This window comes from Natrix helvetica, assembly GCF_964273705.1.
Source record: "Natrix helvetica genome assembly, chromosome: 1".
In the NCBI taxonomy this organism is placed as follows: Eukaryota; Metazoa; Chordata; class Lepidosauria; order Squamata; family Natricidae; genus Natrix; species Natrix helvetica.
Window position 1 is genome coordinate 107,339,829 of NC_138548.1, and position 24,895 is coordinate 107,364,723.

The window sequence follows — 24,895 nt, forward strand, 5'->3', positions numbered from 1 at the left end:
AAATAGCAGAATTTCTTGTTTTTGAAGACTTGGTATCTGTTGCATGCATATTAGGATTCTTTTGCAGCAAAAACCAATTTATCAGGAAATTACTTGTCAAATTTTCAAGAATGATTTACTATATCTGTTACATATTTTTATCTAATTTAACAAAACATTGAATTTCCATTTGCCAGCAACCACCTGCCTGTTTTGTAAATTTTTTTAAAAAAATTGTTCACATTATGTTTGATAGGTCGATGCACTTTCTTCTCTGATCTGAGCTTTATCACCTTTGATGGATATCATGTGGCTTTATTTAAAGAAGCATCTTATATAATTAGCCAAACACAAGATGAAACTATAAGCATTCATGTTGTTGACAACAGAAATACCAATATGGTACTAAATCTTTTTTATTATTTTGTATTTGTAGAATGTGCATAAACAAATAGGCTTAGACCTCTGACCCAATATAAACTTTGAGATTCTAGATAATTAATTTTGCTTTTCTTGGGAGTGGATGTCCCATTTATTTATTTCTTAGATTTTTAGACCGCCCCTCTCCCAAAAAGGGACTCATATATTTACAGATAGTGACCTCTTTAAACATTTTCTGTTAAATATTAAGGCAGTTGACTATAGAAGGGAATTGAAATTGGGACTTACGTGGGAGAGGAATATTTTATATCATACTGTTTAATTTTATGAGACATGGAAACCACTTTGTAATTCTTTGTGAATAAATTCTTATTTTTGTTGTTTTATTTAGGGGATCTTAACTTATTCTAAGCTATGTCTGGCAATGCTGAATTTAACATATCTGTCTAACCAGATTATCATTGACCGTTTAAGTAGAAAGGTAAACTTTACTTCTTCTCTTACTCAGTAATCATTATTAACCTGTGGGAAAAATGATTTATTAAAATTCTAAGTCATACTTTTTTATTTTATGGTTTGTGTTGGGTAACCTGAAGCTTGGGACCACTGTAACCTCTAGAAGTAATGACCAGAGTTCCTAGAGATACTTGTGATTTAAAATCCAACTGTAGGGGGAAACTGTTAAACACATTAACCAATTGAATTGAATTGATATCATTTGAAATAAAAGTTAAATTAAATTCAAACATACTTTCAGCACTCTATTTCTATTTATTTATTTTGCCTAGTAGTTTTCGGCATGTCATTTGTGGTGGCCAAGTTTCCTAAAATTTGTATGTTTTTTTTTAATGTCGGCGTTCAAGTCATGTTTATAATTTTAAAAACCAATTTTTAGAATTTCAATATCCAATTTCCAAATGAAGGCTGTAACTTAAATAGTTAATTAATGTTAACTATTGTTCATAACATTGATATTTTAAATTAACATTTTGCTAATTATTACTATTTTTATTTATTCTTATCCTGCCTTTATTATTTTTACAAATAACTCAAGGCAGAGAACATACCCAACGTAACTTCCTCTTCCTCATTTCCCCACAACAACCCTGTGAGGTGGGTTGGGCTGAGAGAGAAGGACTGGCCCAAAGTCACCCAGCAGGCTTTCATTGCTAAGGCTGGAGTTGAACTCATGGTCTCCTGCTTTCTAGCTTGGTGTCTTAACCACTGGACCAAACTAACTTTATTACTTATTTCCTGAACATACAGCTGAAGTAGGGAATAAGAACCTTTTAAGCAGTAATGGCATTTTAAATCTGATGCCCTTTATATGCTTATTTATAAAGAATCCTAATATATTTAGTGGAACTATATTCCTCAGAAGTCATACATAGAAATTCTCAGTATATGTACTTTGCAGTTAGTGTTGGAATACTTTCCGTACTCTTTTTTATATGTCTTGTAATTTTAACGCCGTCCTCTTTTTTATGTCTTGTATTTTTTACCAGTCTTATAAGGCTGGATGAACAAAATATATATTTGATAAAGGTTTATTACTACATAATTGCAGCTGTAGGTTAATATGAAAAAAACAATAACCCAGCCTTGAAGCTAGTAGGAACACTTAAGCTTGTTAAAAATTTAGGGCTGTTGATAGAGAAAGGTATTTTGTTTGTTTTCCATTTTAGCATCCACAATTTTTGGAAAGTCCAGTTAATCTTAGTTTCTACTATGAGACTACATCAGAAATAGATGCAGATGTACACTTGCTTACCAGTGTACTGCAAAAAATATATCAGCCTCAGTATGATAGAATTTTGGGAATAGAGGGTAAAATTCAAAATTACAATAACATCCAGATATCTAGCTTTGTTGGTGTTCCCCAGTTAGAATATATTTTGAATTCTCTTGCATTATACCCTCTATTTCCTTCCTGTATTTCAATCAAATCATATCTTCATGATGCTTCTTATAAAATTTAATTTCTCACTGGCTTAAACAGAAAAAGCTACCCATTGTCCTGATGGCATTAAATTATATCCACGTAACTTGAGTCATAATTCTCTAGTCTAAATGCTGCCTACATTTTGATTGCTTCCTCCCAAGATTTGCTCTCTAATTGGGGTTTAAGAATTTAATATGAAAGTTGTACAGATTTCCATTAGAGGATCCATTATAATTTATTTGATTGTCATAAAAGATTTGCTTTAAAGAAAAGGATAAACACTTGTTAAAAGTATTATTATGACAAAATGCAAACTCTAAACATTGCCTAAATATCTCTTTATATGTTTTCTAGATAGTGGTCAATTCAAAATATGCTTGGCCTACTATTAAAAAATATGGTTTTAAAATTGAGGACACTGGCTTTATGTATCTTATTAAAACCCCAACAAATACTAAAATTCAGTGGTTTCATAATACTGGGATGATGATAATTGAACATAATGCAACTAGTGATCAAAAAACAATGGGATTGTGTGGTAAGCTAACTTTAGTAAGATTTATTTTGTTATATTTTATTTTATACCTTTATATACTCATTCACTCAGCACACACACTTTTGTTAAAGGGGAATGTCACATTTGTTTGTTTATAATTTATATTGCAACTTGAAGAGTACTTCTGTGAGAAAATAGAAAATGATAATTGTTCACCTACAGCATTTATAGCTGAAATGAGGCTAATTTTCAAAGCACAGAATAAAAATGCTAAATTTGCCAGTCAAACTATCTGAAGTACAACTTTTAATTCTTCTGAGATCATATTACAGACCGCGATGGTGTGTGTGTGAAAACTTGCTTCTCCCTTTAGAGTTTATGAAACAGAAGTATGGAGGTTGCAGTAATGTGAAAAATAAATAGAACACGAATAAGCAAAACATGTACTTTACATTAAGCTTTCCATAAAGTCAAATAAGATATTTGAAAGATGGGTGGCCTGCCCTCTACTAATATGCTGAAGAAACTACTGCATGGAGATAAGATTGTTCAATATGAATTGAATTTAAATCAGATAACACAATCTTCCCCCTCACTAAACCTAAATCAGAAAAAGTACTAATGGAAATCTGAGCTATTTCTGCTATTGAGAAGATGGTAAAGACGAATATATAACTATTGAAATTAAATGTAGAAACAAATATTTGTTTGGAAGTTTAAACAATCTGTATCATTAAACAAAATGCCCACAACCTGATAGCTATACCTATAAATTGTTAAATAGTGGGGCTCTTTTAGCCTAATGGAAGACCATGTGATTAAATATACATTCCTTTCTTACAATATATGACAATGGTGCTAATCTGTATGTTTGGCTTTACAATATCATTACAATGATATTGTATCATTACTTTGCATTACTATGTAAAGACAGAGTTAAAATGCCTCAGTTCCAATTCCATTGCCACTACAGAAATTGTATTAAGCTCCATATAGAACCCTTCAATGTATCCAAAAGCTTTCTATGAGCAGAGGATATTCAATTTTACATATGTAGTACCTTATTTTTTAATGCAGAGCATTTAAAATGTAGCCATGTAAAGCTTTATTTTTGCCAATGGTGCAATATAAGGCCAGTCATTATACTTTACATTATATAGTCTTAGGCAAAATCCCACCTATGAATTCATGTATATGTCCTTATTGTTTTCTTGGCAGCAACACAGATGTGGTTGCCATTCTGTTCAAGATCTATCATAGAGTTCCAATGCTTCTTGACGATCTTTTACTAAATACTAATCAGATTCAATTTCATTTTAATTTTTGAGAGTAACCAAGGTCTGCTAGGTGTTGTAGTTATCTGAGCATGGAAATTGGCTACTGCTATAGACGGAAGTTTTTTACAGATGAATTGTATGAGTTTGGTTAAATCAATCCAGAAGCTTTTTCAAGGTGTGTTAATTACAATGAGGCCAGTTCTATTATTCTGTACCACATGATATGTAGAATACTATATATGTACACCAATCTTGGAAATTTATCTTTGCTTTCTGTCACTTTCTTTCTGATACTGTCGTGGTTCAGCATAATTACTTTACAATAAAGCAGAATTAGCTCATCTGGTCATGTTTCCTATTTGATCTACCTTGCAAAGCTGACAAAAGTTCTGTTTGAACTTTGGTAGAACTTTGATAGAACAACTATCAAATTAAAATACCACTTATTCTAGTTCAAATGGCTGTAAGTCCTTTCTAGATATTAACTGCAACTGTAAAATTAAGCTATTTTCCTCAGGTCTTTAATATTGGAGAAAAAGATTTCTAAGTTTTTCTTTTGTTTTATACTCTATTGTGGCTTAGAATCCTTTCAGATTGAAGTGGTTTATAAGCATTGTAAAATATATAAGTACATAGTGTTCTCTTTTGCAGGTTTCTGTGATGGAATTTCAACAAATGACCTCATGTTACCTAATAATACAGTTGTAAGAACTGCAGCTGCTTCAGTTATCTTCACAGATAGCTGGTTGGTGCCAGACACATTGAAGTATATTGGAGAACCAAGAACCCATGAAGCTAACTGTTCAGCCATGAATTGTTCATTTTGCTTAAATATGTTGTTGAGCCAAACATTCAGCAGCTGCCATCCTTATGTATGTTATCTTTGATTTCTACTTCATTTATTTTGCTTGTTGATAAATCTGCTTTTATATTAATAATGAACAGTCAACTTATGGATTGCATTGTGTTCATAAGAAGTTGTCCACCCTTGCAGTAGGACTAATGGGATATTTATTCAAGGGAAAATATTTTAGTGGTCTTGACACAACTTGAATGTAATGCAAAATTTCTATTTGAAGTGGGATCCATAATTCACAATAATCCAGGAATGAATAGCTATTTATAATCTGAAATGATAGATAGATAGATAAATAGATAAAGATGGATATAGATATACTGTAGATATATGTTGTTTCTTTCTAATGATGTTGGTTTTCAACTGTCAGTTACTAATCCAAATATATATTTTTATGTGTATTAAGGTTTCTCCAGCTTCTTTTTGTGATTTGTGGATCCAAGACTCTGAATATATTCAGGATCCATGTTTAGCACTATCTGCTTATGTTGCCATGTGTAATAAATTTAATATCTGCATAGAATGGAGGAATTCTAGTTACTGTTGTAAGTATTAGTTATGAGACTATATATGTTGACCCTAATAAGACTACATTACTGGAAGTTGATAAGACAATGTAGTCTTTGAATAATATATTAGAGCCCAAGTTCAGTCATTTTTTGAAACGTTAATCTTTGGGCACAGATTGTATTTACTTGTATGCAAGTAAATTTTGGAATAACTGGGTTTTTTTCAGAACAATAAAACTATATGGACAGAAGTACCATAAATAACATCAGAACAAATGATAAGATACATTAGCCATGAATTGTGGGAAAAGGGCTTTGAGTGGGGAAATAAATTAATGGAATGAACCGTGAGCATATTCTCCAGCTGTAAAACTCTTTTTATTTTATTTTCTAATGAGAAGGGGATGATACCACTGCTTATTAGTGCTAATGCATGTGTTTTATAACCTGGTGACTTCCATATTAATAGCAACACTATGATACCACACTTCTTGTCTTGCTAGCCTTTCCTTGTCCAGAAGGTTTCACTTATAAGGCTTGTATACATCCATGCCTCGCCCCAAGCACTTGTCAGAATACAGAATCAACCATAGAAGATTCAGACTCTTGCTTGGTGCTCACTGAGGGCTGCACCTGTGCAGAAGGAACCATCCTTCATCGAATTCATTCAGCTCTCTGCATCCCGGAAGAGAAATGTGGTAGGTGCTATTTTTTTTCTTCTGCAGCCTATGAGAAATATGTAAACCATCAGACAACTGTGATGGTAACTGAATAGCCAATAGATAACAGTTCATCCATAGAGGCAGGGGTGCTATTCAGCCAGTTCTATCCGGTTCAGGTAAACCGGTAGCAGTGGTGATGGGAAGCTCCGCCCACCCACCCACCCGGACTTCATCACATCCTGTTTTTGACGCTCTGCGCATTTGTGCTCACATTTGCGAACCGTTAGCGAAGGTAAGTGAATACCACCCCTGCATAGAGGTAACTATCTGGTGCAAGTAGTCAGGAACAGGAGTTGAGTTTAAAGCACTTCAAGTTTATTACATGCTACTATACACAAGAATCTGATCTACTATTGAGGCAAATAGGCACTAAATAAGAATCAATAGATTTCAAGGGAGGTTGGACTTAGGTCTTTTGTGGAAGTGGAATGACTCCAAACTGATGACAAATTTGACCCCACCCTCAGGATCAGCCTGTCATCTCCAAGAGTAGCCTATTCATAAATGGAAGCTATTTTCAGTTTGAATTCTGCTTATATAGAGAAAAGCTTCATTTATTTATTTATTTGTCTTTGGATCAATATCTTAATCTATAGAGGTTCCTCTTTTTTAATGTCTATTTGGATATTAGAAATATTCTGCATATTCAGAAATACTTCCAAATTTATCTCTTGTGGATTATAATAGATTTTAGAGACAAACCAAGATTCACAACAATAGATGGCATAACAATGACTGTAGTAAATAAATAAGCAAGGGATTGTTGCTTAAGCATCCTAATGATTCAGTTTTTTATGAATTAGACTTTTAACTGTTTGTATAGAAGTTGAAGTGTATTATCTTTCTCTGTTTGTAGTGCTGCAACTGAAGCCTATATCTATCTATTTGCTAGCATTGTTCACTCTAGAACAGTGATGGCGAAACTTTTTTTTATGGTGTGCCAAAATTATGTGTATGCCCACTCAATCTCCCTGCCCACCTGCAAATGCGTGTGTGACCCCCACAGGCTCTGGAGGCTTTCCTGAAGCCTGGGGAAGGCAAAAATGGCCTCCCAAGGCCCCCCCCTGAAGCCCTCTGGAAGCTGGAAATGGATCATTTCCGAACTTCAGTTGGCCGTTGGGGCCGTTTTTCGCCCTCCCTGGCCTCCCAAGACTTTCCTGAAGCCTGGGGAGGGCAAATAATCAGCTGGCCAGTGCGTGCATGCACACCAGAGCTGACTGCTGGTGTGCCACCAAATATGGCTCCCCTTGCCACCTGTGGCACACGTGCCATAGGTTTACCATCACAGCTCTAGAAGTTTGTTGGTTGCCATTGTTTTTATTTATTACATTTGCATTCTGCCTGATTCCCAAATAACTTTGGGTTTTGTATTCACATAAGCATTAGGCATTTAATACTGTTGAACCAGTGTCAAAAATATTTTTAGAAAAATATTAATGCATGTAGTTTTTCTAAACAATTCAGCCTGTACAGATCATTCTGGAGTGCCTCGTGTAGTAGGTGAAATTTGGAAAACTTCCAGTAGTGATTGCTGCATGCACAAATGTGTGGACAGTGATACCATTACTGCTGTGGAATACAATTGCTCTATTGATTATGATGTCCAATGCCAGCGCTTTGGGGAAGTAGCTTTAATTGTCCCTGATGATCAGTCCTGTTGTCATCAGAAAGTCTGCAGTAAGTATTCTCGCATATTCCAGTATTTGAATGGCTTTCTTGTAGAAAAAAAATAACAAGAACAAAGAAGGTTTCACTTATAAGGCTTGTCTTTAAAGGGCTTTTTAAAAAAATCACACTAGTGGCAAGTGACTTGATTTGCATATTATCTATAATTATATATATAAATGACTTTGTGTGTGTGTGTGTGTGTGTGTGTGTGTGTGTATGTTTCAGCATAACTCTGGAACGCCTTGAGTAATTTCAACTACTTTTATATCTGGGCAACAATGGGTTATCAGCTAGTTGAATATAATTTGAAGATTGTTTTTCATTCATTTATAAGGCTGAAACCATCGAAAGCAAGGAAGAAAGTTGATACAGGATGCATGAATAGGAATATTGACTGAAAACCAATCAGACAATCTGGAATTGTTTACAGCCTGACAAAACAGCTATTTAATTGACATTAAAGTTGCTAAGATTACCAGGAAAATATACTGTGTGAGGAAATAATAATGCCAGGGTTCCAAGTAATAGATCCATAGCAAGCAACCCTGTCAACCCTGAAGTTGACCCATATTTCCGAAGGTTACCTAAATAACTTTCTGTTGAGTTTGACTGAGTTGCAATTATAATGTTCTCTCAATTTGGTCAAATAAATTTTACCAGTGAAACTAGAGTAGGCAGAATGAAGTTTGAACAATAATCCGGAGAAGCACATTGACTGTTGTTTATGCTTTCTAATTTCAGTTATTATGAGCTAAAACCTTGGACATAGTGTTGCAGAAAAGTAGTACATAAAAATGATGGGATCCAATTATTTATAATATAGTCACAGGATAGTTCTGGAGAACATAGGATGAGAGAGGAGTATTACACATATTCAGTGCCTTGAGTTATTCGTAAAAATATTAACAGCAGGATATTAAAAAAAACACATAATAGAAATATATGATATGGGAATAGCAAAGTTGTGAAGACTTGACTACTTGTGGTAAGTTGTGGTAAGGTGTCAGACTAAGGTACAAAGTTCAAGGTTCAAGTCCACCCTCAGCCATGGAAGATCACTTGGTGACATAGGATCTCTCTCTTAGCCCAACTCACTCATAATGTTGCTCTGGAGAAAAAATGGAGGAGGGAATTCCTGAAGGAAGAGAGTTATAAATGTAACAAATAAATACTAATGTCAGTTCTGGAAATTCTGGACTACTTGAACCAGTAAATTACTACAGTTCCACTTTCCTAATCATTCTGAAGTCAGTGAAAATGAAAAATTTCTTCACTGGTCCGCTGAATTATGTTCTCTTTGTTCAGTATATTGAATAAAACACATTCATTTTCCAGGTAACCACAATTAAATTGAAAGAAATTGCTCTCTAGGTAAGCTGCTTTAATCTCCCCACGAAAGATAGGATAGGAATCTAACCAAACATACAACAAAAACATTAGAAAGATGATATCCCATCTTTGCATTATTTTCCTATCCCGCATTAAAATAGTCTTTCTTATGCAGCTTGTTTTCTGAGAGACCTATATGTATATATGAAAGAACTGTCCAATGCCTATTGGATTCTGCTTCTGTTTGCTTGGCTCAAGGATCTTTTACAGTGCATGGCAATACTAGCATTTTTAAAATGTATAATTGTCAGTATTTCTGTGGGTGCCAAAATGTGGTACATTTTTGAAGCTATACTTAGCAGTATTTTTTTTATTCTTTTTTGGGTCTGTTTGGCTATCAATAAAGCTTGCAATCAAAGCCTTTGTGACACTCTAGTTCCTGAATGCAAAGTCTTAGAGAAACTGGTAACCTATTATCAAGAGAATTCCTGCTGTCCAAATTATACATGTGGTAAGTATTGAATTTTTTAAAAAATATTTTCAAAGCAATCTTGAGAGAGTGGGAGAGAGAGATGACAGATGTGAAAGGAAGTAATCCCCAGGGAATAGATTAAGGAGAAATGAACACCTGGAAGAGAGACTACTGATATAAGAAAGAAGGGACTGGAAATGGCCATATAGTTGTGTGAGCTAATTTGCAAGAATAACAGAGCTGGAGGGGACCTTGGAGGTCTTATAGTCAAGGTCCTCCTGTTTAGGCAGGAAATCCTGTACCATTTCAGACAAGAGAATTGTGAATGGGAAGAATCATGAGACAACCTTATTTGGGACTACTGGTGAGAAATGAATTGACTCAGGCAGCCGAGAATAAGACTTTTTAGATAGACAAGTCTCAGCGGAAAGAATAAATGCTTTAGAGCCCAGGTATGATCAGACCTCAAATGTCTTAGGGCTGAAGGTGAATGAACTCACCAAACCAAAATTCAGAAATCATTGGGAGTCAACAGGAATTAAGAGGAAATTCTCTTAAAACTTTGATTAAAAGTTGCAAACTATGGTAGTCAAGAATTTATCAGGATTAGCCATTTGGAAAAGCAAGCTGAGAGAAATTTCTCTCCACAGAATTTCTCCTAAAGGAGACGTTCTAGACCAGAATTTGCATTGGAATTCATTTCTTTTTAAGGTATGCTAGTCTGCTTAATAAATCCTGTCATTTGGAAATTGGCCTCTGATAGTTTTTAATTGTCTAGTTTAAATCTTGTAAGCCATTATATGATATCTGAACTCAGATATGGACCATCAGATCTGTCATCCGGTTTTCCCATCGCTTTCAGTGGGACACTAAAGTTTGAGATACTGTACTGTTTGTATTGTTGTCAGAATTCAATTCCACCCAGTTACAATTGTTTTGTCTATACAAGATGAAAGGAAGTGTTACTTGTTCTTATTTATAATGAATTAAAATCGGAAGATTGGAAGCTTTTGTTTTTATTTTTTTAAAGAGAAGGCATGATGGCATTCTTTAGCTACCTGTCTCACAGATACAAAGACCAGAAGGTACCGCCTCTCTCAGTAGCCAATCCAAGCCAGTCCAACCTTGCATAAGAGTTTATTTCTCCAGGAAGTGCTGTGTAACAATAATAGGAAGATGAACCATGATGAAACCAGTTCTGGTCAGGGAGGTCTAACAACAATTCTTATTGTTAAGAAAAATAAAATGGCAACCCAGACTATACAAGTAGTCCTCAACCTACGACCAGAATTGAGCTCAAAATGTATTTTGTTTAGTGAGAAATTTGTTAAATGAGTTTTGCCCCACGTTACCACTTTTCTCACCACATTTGTTAAGTGAATCTCTGCAGTTCTTAAGTTGGAAACACAGTTGTTAAATGACTCTGGTTTCCCCATTGGCTTTTCTTGTCAGAAGGTCGCAAAAGGGAATAATTCAGGACACCTCATCTGTCATAAATGTGAGTCAGTTGTCAAGCATCCAAATGTAAACCACATGACTATGGCAATGTTGCAACAGTCATAAGTGTGAAAAGTGATCATAAGTCACTTTTTTCAGTGCCGTTGTAATTTCGAACAGTCAATAAATGAACTGTTGTAAGTCGAGGACTGCCTGTACTAGATATTCTTCTAGAAATTAATAATAGTACAGTGATACAAATGAACACTTCTTCAGGTTTTATTTTACTTCATTTGGCTTGTTTATGCTCTGTTTATTTAGAATGTGATCCAGAAAAATGTAAGTCTATGGAACAAATTCCACAGTGCCGATCAGATCAAACTTTGGTTGCTGCCCATGTGGAAGGCACCTGCTGCTTCTCTTATATTTGCTGTATGTCAGATTTAATTCTTATTACACTTTGATGTCTCAAAGATATAATAGTGTCTTAGATCAATAATGCCTGTTGTTTCATGCATCACATTATACATTCCTATATCCATATTGCTTCTTAGAAACACTTGGTAACTCAGGGCCATTTTAAATTTGGGGGAGGTGATTTGAGGCCTAGACATTAAAGGTAAGATTTCTTTAAAAGGAGAAGGAGGAGAAGAGAAAGAAAAAGAACACATTGTCTTCATCTTTAAGAATTGCAAAAATGGGAGTTATGTTTGAATCATGTATACATATTGTATTACTTCAGTGATCAATCCTGAAGTTATGTTTACCTGCTGAAATTTCTGACTTGTGAACAATTGCCTAAAAATTGTATTGTGAAAAGGTAGTGTGTATAATGCCAACATATACTCTAATGGTGCACTGAAAGCTTAACCGAATAAGGGCTTGTACCTCCCTCCCTCCTTCTTGTAGTAAAATTTGTATTTACCAGTTTATGTAATAGATAAAATAAGATAACCTTTATTGTCTTTTTTTTTTTTACTGTGAGCACACTGGACACATTAAAAAAGAAATTCTGTTTTCATTTGTGGTAGACTAAAAGGAAAGAAAACACAGTTCACAAAACTGTATGCAATTATAGAAAACAGAATAATAAAAAAATGGCTGACCTTATTTTTCAGATAAATTATATTTTTCTATTTTAGCTTGTGGCATTTGTTCTGATCGAATTCCCATGTGTCAAGAAGGAGAAAGGCTCACTGTGGATGGCAATACCACTGACAGATGTTGCCCTGATTATCAGTGTGGTGAGTTTGTTCTCAGAGGTTATCTTAAATATTCTGCAGTGATTGTTCTGAGCTATAAAAATTATTATGAATTAAACTTTTTATTAATCTCCATTGTCAATGTAGTTGTGCAAGAAAGATAGATGTTTAATGTATTAATGCTTATTGTTTATCAGTTTTTATCTTTATATATTAAGATGTACATCAGTGATACTGAGAGGTTAATCCCACAATTTAAACATTTTATTTTTTTTGTGATTTAATAAGTATCAACTTGACTATTTTTTATTCAAATGAAATTCTTCCATTTCAAGAATCTGAGGATAAAACCACATTTGTCTTCTATTTTTAACTTGCAGTCTGTGAAACTTTTCGATGTCCTGAATTTAAATGTATGTCGGGAATGTCCTTGATAGAAGTTTGGAGTCCAGAAAAATGTTGTCCATATCGTAGATGTGGTAATTATGTTTTTTTCTCCTTCAAGCAATTAACAGCAATTTCTTTTTTGAAAATACAAAAGTCAATGGTGTTGAATTAAAATTATAACTATGGTTCAGACCAATCAAGAAATGTGGTAGGTTGACACTGAATAGTTTTTAGAATTGTTTTATTACCTAGAAAGTTTTCCTTGATCTCCAAAATATCTCAGTTACAACTTATAATTAAATTCTTTGTAAAATAGTAATAGACTTATATCTAGAGAGAGCACCTTGTAGCAGTGGCGTAGTGTGGGTTGTCAGCACCCGGGGCAAGTAATTTGCGCCCCCTAACCCGAGGGCGGCCCGACTGCAGCTGCCCCTGGGTCGGCATCAGTCAAGTGAGGCTCTCCATGCTGGCCTCCTGCCTTCCTCCCGAGGAGGAGCTCGACAGGGCAGCGGGAAAAGGCTTGACTGAAGGGAAGCAGGTGCTGCGGGGGTGGGAGGCGCACCAGGGGCTTCGGGAAGGCGCCGGCTCCCCGGGGCGCTCCAGGCGGAGCGGGAGGACGCGGTGGCGTTGCAGCGGCAGGCAGACGGAGCGCAGCGCCGCTCTCCGGCTCCCGCGGGGGCGGCGCGGCCGGTCTTGGCGGCTCCGCTGGGAGGTAGGCGGTGCGCAGGAGGGGCCTGGGCGGGCCGGGGCCGGGGAGCTTAGTTCGCGGGCCGAGCTGGGCGCGGAAAGAGGCGGCCACAGTCCGGCAAAGGGCGGCGCGGGGCGAGTCAGGGCGCCCCCCCAGATGTTGCGCCCGGTGCGGCCGGCCCCCCTGCACCCCCCACGCTACGCCACTGCCTTGTAGTGTTTTACAGCACTCTCTGTGCAGCTTACAACATCAGCATATTGCTCCCAACAATCTGGGTCCTCATTTTACCAACCTCAGAAGAATGGAAGTCTGAGTCAACCTTATGTCTATCAGGATCAAAGTCTAACCACTGTTCCACCAGAGCTCATAAATGTTCATTATTGGGCTTTGATCTACAACCAATGTTGCTAATGTGCAAAATCATTCTTTGCTCCTTTGCAATAGAATTGTAGTCAGGGCCAACATAGACAAGGTGAACATCAAAATTATGTTGAACGATTAGAGAATTGTTTGCATACATTGAATAAATATTACATGTATGAAATGTATTTATTCAATTTATATACTGTATTTTTCAGAGTATAAGACACACCTTTTTCCCTCAAAAAAGAGGCTGAAAATCTGGGTGCGTCTTATACACTGAATACAGCATTTTTTGCCTCCCAAAATCCCGCCCCCTTCACAAAAATGGCCGTTCAGAGCCTCTAGGAAGCTTTCAGAGAGCTCCTGGGGAATGGGAAGGGCAGAAATGAGCAAAAAACAACCTGCTTTTGCTTAATTTTACCCGCCCCCAGGAGCACTCTATAAGCTTCCTAAAGGCTATCTATGCCCCCCCCCCAAAAAACGGGCCATTTTTTGCTCATTTTTGCCCCCACCTCCACCTTCCCAGGAGCACTCTGCAAGTCCCCTAAAGACTATTCAGGCCTTTTGGGGAAAAAAACGGGCCTGTTTTTTTGAAAAACGGGCCATTTTGGGGAAGTTTGCTGAGTTCAAAAACTTTTTTTTTTAATTTGCCTCTTCAAAACCTTGGTGCGTTTTATACTCTGGTGCATCTTATACTCCGAAAAATATGGTAGTTTCCCATCTTGAGCACAAAACCAAATTTCCAAGACTTTATGAAAGACTAACAGGGAGTAGGTCAATCTAATCTCAAGGTGCCTATACCAAGGGTTGGGTGCCACATGTAAGGCCAAATGACCTTGAGAGACAAGATTAAATGCCACAGACCAGGCAATGGTTGACTGAGAAAAAGTTGAGTCTGCAGAAAGAATGGGGATATGTTTCAGAAGGAACTCTCCTAAGTTTCTTGGGCGGTAAAGGTGAGGAAGAAGAAATGCACTTTCAGGCTTCCAAGATTGATGTTTGCCTTGTGAGGAAGGGAGGCAAGAAGTGGTTGCTCTACCCTTATTGTTTAAAAAATCATTGTTACAGTACTTACAAACATCAGCTCATTGAGTGAAGTAGTCTCTCTTCTTTGAAAGTTTATACTATAATGAATCTTCAAAATATTTACAGTGTCACAATTTTTTGTGCAGTGTTGGTTGTATTGTTTGAACAATATAATTAAAAAAAAATATTTGATGGATGTATCGCTGAATTCTCATTTTATGGATAACTTTGTGAGGACTGATTTTCCCTTCTTCAATTTATTATTTTAGAGTGTGCATGTAATACAATTCCAAAGCCTCAGTGTAAACTGGTAAGAAATCTTACTAAAATATGCTTAAACTATATGCAACCTATTATTATTTTGTAGAATTCAGACTATGCTGTTATTTTTTAGAATTTTGAGTATACTTAGATCTTTTGAAGTCATTCATATAGATAAGTTTCATCAATTGTTGTAATTATAGTTCCGGTTTAATAAAACAAGTACATATTGCAAATAAATGTTCATTGTAACATCCATTCCTGTAGATGAGGGCTGTATATGTTAATTAAAATGCTCTTGGTAGCATTCAACAAAGTGAAAAGAGAAAAATTAACATCATGTACGTTTGGGGCTCTTTGACGCTGGGAATATCACCTTGACTCAATATGTTCAATAGGAGTAAGTCCCATTGATCTCATCAATATTGACTTCTGTTAAGTAAGTGCAAAATTAAGTGGTAAATGTTAGTAATTCAGGTAATATGTCCTAGATCTAGAATCTCAAAGTTAGTGATTTATATAAGACACCTTGGGACTCAGATTTCCTTCTGTATATGTGTGTGTATATGTATGTGTGTATACACACACACACACACACATATACACACACGAATAATATAGCAAAGAATTGCGAGGGAACTGGGCTTTTTACTTTGTTTTCTTTAAACTTAGAATTCATAACCCTATTAGAAAGATAGAGTGAATAGAAACACTGATATTGAAGAACAATATTTATGGGATAATATTGATATTTTTCTGCTATGGACAGGGAGAGAAAATGGTCTTAGATGACAAGTTCCAGAACAACACAGAAGATGTTTGTCACTGTGCTAATTATAAATGTTGTAAGTAAACCCATTTTTCTTTTGAAAGCTCTAATTTATATTAGTCTGAATAATGTTTCTATTTATAAACCAGGCATTTTTAAGGCCGCATAACATAGAATTCATATGTAAAAACCATGTTAGAATAAAATAATTTTTATAAGCATATGCTACTTCCTTGCAACTTGAAAAGACTTGAAAATAGCCTCAAGGGGGATTGAATGGACATGTTTGTGGTTAGCGTCCTTGTTTTACGACTGCTGTAGGGTTCTGTTAATAAAAGTCAGAAGGTCATGATTAAATATTCGTATCTTCATTTTCTTTCATTAGTGATGTTTATGAATATTTAAGCATTTTGTTTGCCTTTGTGTGAACAATTTTACATAATGTTGTTCGTATTTGTTGAAATTTTTCCAGCAAAAGACAAAGTATGTCTGAACAATGAAAGAGGCGTTCTGCTTCCAGGACAATCCATTGTTGAACACTCACCTGGTGGCATTTGTCACATTTCATACTGCACAAGTGTACTTGACCCTGCTACCAAGTTTTATCGGATGAATACTTCTATCATTGATTGTGCAGCAAGGTGCAAATCTGTAAGAAGTTCAAAAATAAATTATAAGCTTTCACTGAGAAGTTAAAAAGAGAGAGGACATTAATGGCAAGATGAATCCATCCCATCCTCCACCTGAATGTGCTAGAACCGTCCTTGAATTTGGCTGTTCCCTGAAGAATAATCTAAAATTTTTGAGTCCCTCACCTGAGATGCGAAATCCCATGCTGTAACTCTTCAAATATGTGAAGAAAGTTTAAGTGTCAGTTACTTGATTATGTGTCATGTTAACACTTAGTGACCACATAGATAGACCTTCTCCTGTATGAACTATCCCTGGTTTAGTCTTCCAAAGGTATACCCAGCCATTTTGCTGCTGGTTGTATTCTTAATCGAAAGGATGGCCTTGATGGACAGAGGGAAGGTCTGTTACCAAGGTAACAATCAGATAAATGTGGCTTGAACCCATACTACAAAAGAGGTTTATAAACATGCCTCAGCAAGTACCCTCCCAGCTTCACATAAAGATAAAAGAAGCTCAGATTTGCACGTTTTTGCTATTATAGTTGCTCTAACAATAGTTTCAGGCCCCATGATGTCTATTTCTTGGTTCGGTCTATCTTATAGGGCTGATGTCTCTTTTTCCTCTTTCCTTCCACCTTTCCCAGTATTACAGACTTTTACAGAGAACTAGGTCTTCATGTAATGCAGGGATGTCAAACTTGTGGCCCGCAAGCCAGATGCGTCCCGCACAGGCCACACCCACTCCCGGTTTAGCAAACAGGATATACGTCACATGATGACAATGTAACACTCCGAATTTGACACCTCTGATGTAATGTGTCAACTTGAGCCTGGTCATTGTGCCTCAAGTGAGAACTCTGAATTGATGTATTCTATTCACATTTCCTACTCGGTTGCAATGGGAAAAGCAATAGTTGCCCTTTCAATTCAAACAATTCAATTCAAAGTATCTCTGTGTCCACATACATTTTGCATATAGCTGGGAAGCCTTTCAAGGAGGACTGGTGGCTTTAATGCTTTGAGGACAGTTGGTTTGCTGATACCAAGACATTTTGCAAAGCTCCCCTTCACAAAGTTTTGTTAATTTATTGTATACTTTTCATGAGCATCTAGTGAATATAGTACAGACCAATGGTGGGTTGTAGGTGGTACACCCTGCAACCGCCTGCAACCCCTGCCTGGAGCACTGGGTACCATTCCGGTATGGTGCTCTGGAGGGCCCATCTGCCCACCCGAGCTCCTTACCTGTATTTGAGCTCTTTAGCGCTTACGCATACGGAGCGCACGGCACCTGCACGATGCTCTGGCGAGCAGCTGGAGGCTCGCGGAGGCGTTGCAAGAGGTAAGGACTCATGCGCATGTGCTACGCACGTTCATGTGGTGGGCGCTGGGTCCCATTGTGCCATACCAGTTGCAACGGGATCTGAAACCCACCACTGGTACAGACCAATTATAGTATTGTTGTGGGGGGTTTTATTCTTGTAATTTTGCTATTTGTTTTCAACTATATGCAATATTTTATCCTTATCCTTTTTAGCATCAAGTATATGAACGACCAAAGGATCTAACAACTTGCTGTGGAAAATGCAAGAATGTGTCTTGTGTTCACACATTCACCAATGGAACAATTTCATACTTTAAGGTACAGGCTTTTTTAAAAAAAGAAAAGAGAGGGTGTGAGAAATCCTTGGTGCTCTCTGATTCGATTGTTTTCTTTCAGACATTTCATTACCCAAAATAAATAACTTTGGCAGTGCAAGTAAGAAGTTGGATTTGCTCCTGTTTTACATTGTGGTGTTTGCTCTATCAGTGTTGGTGGAGTAGTTTTGGTAGTTCTTTGATTGGGTTGTTGACTGTAAGTTTGTTTGGCAGTTCCTTAACTGGGATATTGTTTGCTTCTTAATTGTTAATATTAATCTTGGTGTCAATCTCTTGGTGTTGATGGATGATGAGGTGTTTTGGTCTTTTTGTGTCTTTTTTGGCTTGTTGATTGTCTCTTTTGAATGGATTGTAGTTGTTTATGTCTGTTTGCCTGTTGATGGCCAATTTGTCAGAGTAGCAGGTTTCTAGGAATTCTCTAGCATTTTTGGACTTGGCTTGGGCTAAGATGGTCAGAGTTTCCCAGTAGACACTATGGTTAAGTCTGTCCATGTGTTGTGAAATTAAGGAGTTTTCATTATGTTTTCTGACTGCTAGTTGGTGTTCATGAATGTACTGTGGTAGTCTTCTGCCTATTTGTCCTACGTAGTGGCTATTGCAGTCTTTACACTGTATGTCAAAGGTCACTTGTGTTTTTTTCTTCCTGGGCTGCTAGGTCTTTTAGTTTATTCGGGATATTTTGGGTGGCTCTGTAGTGTCCATTGATAAACTAAGTCCAAATTTTGAGTTTCATTTGCAACTCCAAATACTACTCTTATTTCATTTCACTAATCACAGTGATCTGAAATCAGATGGTATTCTGAAAATACAAAGTTGTGCATACTTAACTTTATGATATATTTAGTAGCATGATATATTTAATGTCATGAATCCTGAATATGTTTAATAGATGACCAGAGCCATTCTACAATCCATTACAAAAGTCCCAACTGTGCATCACTCCCAAGTACTTCAAATCCTAGTGAGCATTATTTTGATTAACTTATAGCTCACAGAACACAAGAAAATCTGATCTTGGTGGTGAGCTAACACAATTCCTGATCATTCTTCATAGTGTCATTTCTTCATAGTGAAAGTCTAATTTGCTATCCAAGAATAATGATTATTGTATGGCACTGTTCTTTATTGGTAAATAGGCTTTGGCACTGATTTACTCTTTACATAGAACTACTTTGTTGTGCACATTATATTGACCTCATTCAACTGTGCGAAGATTTAATAAGGATTAATATAATTGCTGCATACAGTTCCAAAAAAAAAAAAAAAAAATTCTCAGAGACCCAAAGCATGCATTGCATTGTAGATTAGCAAAAAAGGTGATAGCACAGCAGAGCTTTTGGAATTTGGTCTTGTTTTTCTAACATTCTACATAATACTGTGGTACTTTTGTATTTCTGATAATGTTTTTTTAAATATTTTGTAGCCTGGTTCAAGTTGGAACTTAAACTGTCTCAAATATGATTGCATAAATACACCAGTTGGATCAGTTCTAATTACATCACCCATCAGCTGTCCACCTTTTAATGAAACAGAATGTGTGAAGGTTAGTGCTTCAACATATTTCTTTTCATATGATTTTATGGGGACCATAAAATTATCGCAAGCAGATGCATTGCAAAATATTTATAGCTGAAGACCGGAATATAGGTTAGTTTTTTTTCATGGGCTCAGCTCTAATTATGGTTTTCATGTACAATTATAAATATAATGAAGAATTTTACAGTGTATATATAGTGCATCTGACTGTTATTTTTGTACATATTTAGATTGGAGGATACATTGTCCCATTCCTTGAAGGATGTTGCAAGACATGTAAGTTGCTACTGAAGCATCAGTATTTGGGGGCATGAAAGAGAAGAAATTTCAAATATTGATTATCATCAATAGCAATGTAAACAATAACAAGTGTCTATTAAATGTTTGTAAAATTAGTAATACTCTGACTACTCTTCATTTACAGAGTTTTAAAGGCATTTTATTCAGTGGAATTTCTCAGTTTGTATATTGTCAATACAATTTTCAAAAATATTATTGGTTACATAGAATAGAATAACAGAGTTGGAAGGGACCTAGGAGGTCTTCTAGTCCAACCCCCTGCATAGGCAGGAAACCCTGTACCACTTCAGACAAATGGTTATCCAACATCTTCTTAAAAACATCTTCATAAACAGATCCCAATTTTTGAAGGAAACATTTCTGGATAAGCTAGGATGAACCAAAGTATATCTGTAATAAAATTAGTATCTTCACTAGTGATGAGTGGATAGTTTGTTAATAATATTATTTTTAAATATCATTTTAATGCATATGTTTATTCAGCATAATCATCCATAGACAATCCAGTTGAGAGATTACTGTTGATAGCATAAGTTAAGATAAAATGCTGAATACTGATTTGGGGCATCTATTCATCATGTATAATATGTTCAATTTGTAATGTCCTTAGGTTCTGGAGTATCATTTTTGCTCCCATTCCCTGTTAGCCCAATTACACCTACACCTAGCCTTAAGTGTAATACAGGTACATTTTCTTGGAAATCAGTAGGAATGAACCAAACAGAGCCATTGTTGATTTCCAACAATGTACTCCCTCCTATAAGCATAATGCCCCTCCGGTCACAAAACCTGATTTAAAAGAGCTGCATTGTAGTACTAACTGCTCGTTCTTCAGATTTGTTCATATTTTTTTTCATTTTGCACTGTATGGGCAGTGCATTGTTGTTAGCCAACAATGTACTGTTGGCAGTAAGCATTTGCATAGCATTTAATTTGCTGCATGATTTATTTTCTTTGCTTAACTGAGTAATTTCAACACTGCTGTAGAACATAGAAAATATTTTTTTGCTTATTAAAGCTTGCTATTCAAATAACACTTCTGCAGAGAGCATGGCATGTTTTATCCTATATAAATATTGGAATATTCTCATTTATTATATTATATTAAGAGTTGTGGTGGCATAGTGATTAGAATGCAGTACTGCAGACTAGTTCTGCTGACTGCTGGCTGCCAGCAGTTCAGAAGTTCGAGTCTCACTGGCTCAAGGTTGACTCAGCCTTCCATCCTTCCTAGGTCGGTAAAATGAGGACTCAGATTGTTGCAGGCAATAGGCTGATTCTGTTATCCATTTAGAGAGGGCTATAAAGCACTATGAAGCGGTACATAAGTCTAAGTGGTATTACAATTATGATATAGAAGTATTAAATACAACAATCTGGCTTTAGAACAAAAACAAAGAACAAGCAAATCTATAGTTACAAACATACTAAATATTACAGGAAAATACAGGATTCAGCCATCCAGGAAAGCCAAAATATGGAGCCATTAATAAACTATAATTATGGCTTTAATAATATTTAATAATACTCAGGGTTGACATGAGGAGTCCTTGGTGCTCTCTGAGCTTGCTTATTTTCTTGTAGATGTTTCATTTACTCAAACTACCCTATTTTTCGGAGTATAAGACGCACCAGAGTATAAGATGCACCAAGGTTTTGAAGAGGCATTTTTTTAAAAAAAGTAGGTAGGTAGATAGAGAGATAGAGAGGGAGGGAGAGAGAAATACAATAGGTAGGTAGGGGGAGAGAGAGAGAGTAGGTAGGTAGGTAGATAGAGGAGAGAGAGAGAGAGAGAGAGAGAGAGAGAGAGAGAGAGAGAGAGAGAGAGAGAAATACAGTAGGTAGGTAAGGAGAGAGAGAGTGTAGGTAGCAAGGTAGGTAGATGTTTCCAGGTGTATTTATCCATGTGTTAGAGAAGGAAATAGCTGACAACCTGCAGCACCTAAGATTTGTTTCGGCTGGCACAGCACTTGATCAATGTGATTCTCATCAATCACTGTAACTAAAGAGCTTTCCAAAAGGGGGAAAAAAAGTTTTGCACTCTGCAAACCTCCCAAAAACGGCCCCTTTTTTTCAAATAAAAGGCATGAATAGCCTTGGGAGGACTTGTAGAATGCTCCTGGGAGGGGGGGGGCAAAAACAAGCAAATAAACGGCCCGTTTTTCACAAAAACGGGCCTGTTTTTTGTCAAAAAAATTGTATGCATAACCTTATGGAGGCTTGCAGAGTGCTGCTGGGCGCTGGGGGGGGAAACAGCCCATATTTTGCTCATTTCTGCCCTCCCCAGCGCCCCTAGGAGCTCTCTGAAAGCCTCCATAAGGCTATGCACAGTCATTTTGGTGAAGGGGCAGGGCTTCAGGGGGGGGGAATGCTGTGTTCGATATATAAGACGCACCCAGATTTTCAGCCTCTTTTTTGAGGAAAAAAGGTGCATCTTATACTCCGAAAAATACAGTAAGTAACATCATCTGGGCTACTGGACTGATGGACTAGCACTGATGATGTTACCTAGTTTGGCTAATGAAATGTCTGCAAAAAACAAGCAAGCTCAGAGAGCACCAAGGATCCCTCAATTATGGCTTTGTTGTCTTTTAGGCAGATGAAACTACAGTCCTATGCTACAAATCACACTGAATTTAATTAATCAAATTATGTTAGTTACACATGTTGGGTATAGGAAGCCCCTTTCCTGCTATGCCAATCTTACATCTTAGTCTGATTGTATAGTTGAATTATCCCAATCCTACAGTTGCATCTTATTTGTCTAATTTTATGTGACCTGTTAGGCAATAATGGGTCTTCCTTCCATCACATTGTTGAATTGTGGGATTGAATTGAGACTTGATTTACCAGGTCATGTGTCATACTCACAATCAGATCATTTAAACACAATTCTCAAATTCCTTACATGAGTTACATTAAACATCATTATATTTAATATAATCGGGGTGGCACAATGGTTAGAATGCAGTACTGCAGGCTAGTTCTGCTGACTGCTGGCTGCCATATGCCATAAATATGCTGCAAATTTCAGCAGAATAGCATGTATGTATAGATGCATAGATGCATAACTATGAATGTTAAACATTATAAATATTGAATAGACACATTATGTTGATTTACGTATTTTCCATGCTCGCTTTGTTATACAGTATTACTTCACCTAGATTAAACTACTGTCAGAATTTCAGATTCTGGAGTAAAATATAAATACTACACAATTTGAGGACTTTGGGTTCAATCCATTAACTCATGTTTATCAATCTGAATTCTTAATTAAAAGTCTGAGTTGACATCCCAGGATTTTAAAATAAATGCATACGATTATATTCCTGCACTTTAGAAAATGGATTTGGCAACTGTGTAAGTTTCACTCCTTTTAGTGGTAATTGTACAAGAATGAAGCATAATCATTATAGTATCTAAACACTGCATCTCTAGTGTTTTGGGCAAACCTTTTTTTGTTTTTTTAACCTTATTTTTAAATGTACCTAATTTAAAAGTAATAAATACAATAGCATCAGTAGTTACTTAATTACTTTTCACAATTGTTTCATCATTTTTCTTAGCATATTTTATCCCCTTTTGGTGTACAGATGTGCACAGAGACATCAATGTTTTCCAAACAATTCATTATTGTAGGTAAAGAAGATGGAAAATTCTGCAAAAAAGTGACTGTTAGGATGACAATACGCAAGAATGATTGTCGAAGTAATACACCGGTAAGCATTGAACCATTACTGTTTGCATCATCTCTCTTAATGTTTGGAAGTCATGCCATTTTATTTACTGGGGTTTTTTGTATGTATTTATTCCCAGGTAAACATTGTTTCCTGTGATGGAAAATGCCCTTCTGCAAGCATCTATAATTATAACATTAATACATATGCAAGATTCTGCAAATGTTGTAGAGAACTGGGACTACATAGGCGAACTGTACAGTTATATTGCAGTGGTAACTCAACCTGGGTCAGCTATACAATTCAGGAACCCACAGACTGCTCTTGCCAATGGTCATGAAGCAATGCTAAAGAGGTCTGTTTCTTAAACAGCTTTGGAGGCAATTAATTTTATTCCCAGAATAAATTCAAAATGTTAACAGTTTATCACTTGACAATGCAGCTATCTATAATTATAATAATTACTTTTAAAGATGAGTATATGTCATAACATTTTTATTGTTTAGAAATGAGCCCAGAGTATTCAAATTGTCAATAGAAAGAGGTTCTGTTTTTTTTAAATATACTTTTCTTTTGTAGAGATTATTTCATCAAAATATTCATGAATTGGAAGTCCAATGAAAGCTTTTATCCATGCAGCCAGCTTTAATTTAATATTCTATTGCACACCTCTTGGTTTTAAAATAGACTACCCCTTTTCTGCAGAAGGATGCATTTTCTAAGTCAGAAATTCCCCAATAACGAAAGATTCAAAAGCTCTGTTTTATTTATGTGTTGAGAGCCAGTTTGGTGTAATGATTAAGGCAGCAAGCTACAAACTGTGACATCTTGAGTTCTTGCACCATTTTAGGCACAAAGGCAGTTGGGTGACTTTTGCACCTGTCACTTTCTCTCAGTCCTAGGAAGAACACAATGGCAATCCACTTATGAAAATTCATGGGCTCTTCCAGGAAGTTGCCAGAAATGAAGACTGACTTGAAGACACCAAAACCAAAACAAAACAAAAATGATATTTAATACTTCTGCTTCAGATATAAGGCCTGGCTACCTCTGTGTGTTGAGAAACCCACCAAGATGTCCCTTCATTGATTCAAACATTCCAGTGATAGAAATGGATTCTGACCATTCATTGTTTCTTACAATTAAATTCAAAGATTTTGGAAAGGTTACACCACTCGCTTTTTTAATGCATGAGGCATGATACTCATTAATTTAATATGAAGGTCTATATCAGGGGTGTCCAAACTTGGGAACTTTAAGACTTGTGGACTTCAACTCCCAGAATTCCCTATCCAGCATGGCTTTAAGACTTGTGGACTTCAAC

General features: G+C 36.3%; 1 protein-coding gene across 1 annotated transcript in view; it reads left to right on the top strand.

Annotated features, from left to right (window-relative positions):
- Positions 1 to 23,911, top strand: part of OTOG (otogelin) — a gene marked incomplete at both ends in the record, with an annotated part of 109,987 nt that extends 86,076 nt beyond the window's left edge. Inside the window, 19 exons of the mRNA XM_081946019.1 lie at positions 236 to 381; positions 752 to 841; positions 2,657 to 2,840; positions 4,727 to 4,947; positions 5,338 to 5,476; positions 5,944 to 6,138; positions 7,627 to 7,839; positions 9,566 to 9,670; positions 11,390 to 11,500; positions 12,211 to 12,312; positions 12,651 to 12,749; positions 15,004 to 15,044; positions 15,765 to 15,840; positions 16,237 to 16,415; positions 17,934 to 18,038; positions 19,479 to 19,598; positions 19,822 to 19,867; positions 23,534 to 23,613; positions 23,711 to 23,911. Of these exons, the coding sequence (XP_081802145.1) occupies positions 236 to 381; positions 752 to 841; positions 2,657 to 2,840; positions 4,727 to 4,947; positions 5,338 to 5,476; positions 5,944 to 6,138; positions 7,627 to 7,839; positions 9,566 to 9,670; positions 11,390 to 11,500; positions 12,211 to 12,312; positions 12,651 to 12,749; positions 15,004 to 15,044; positions 15,765 to 15,840; positions 16,237 to 16,415; positions 17,934 to 18,038; positions 19,479 to 19,598; positions 19,822 to 19,867; positions 23,534 to 23,613; positions 23,711 to 23,911 (2,453 nt within the window). The remainder of the gene's footprint in view (positions 1 to 235; positions 382 to 751; positions 842 to 2,656; positions 2,841 to 4,726; positions 4,948 to 5,337; positions 5,477 to 5,943; positions 6,139 to 7,626; positions 7,840 to 9,565; positions 9,671 to 11,389; positions 11,501 to 12,210; positions 12,313 to 12,650; positions 12,750 to 15,003; positions 15,045 to 15,764; positions 15,841 to 16,236; positions 16,416 to 17,933; positions 18,039 to 19,478; positions 19,599 to 19,821; positions 19,868 to 23,533; positions 23,614 to 23,710) is intronic.
- Positions 23,912 to 24,895: the final 984 nt, after the last annotated feature.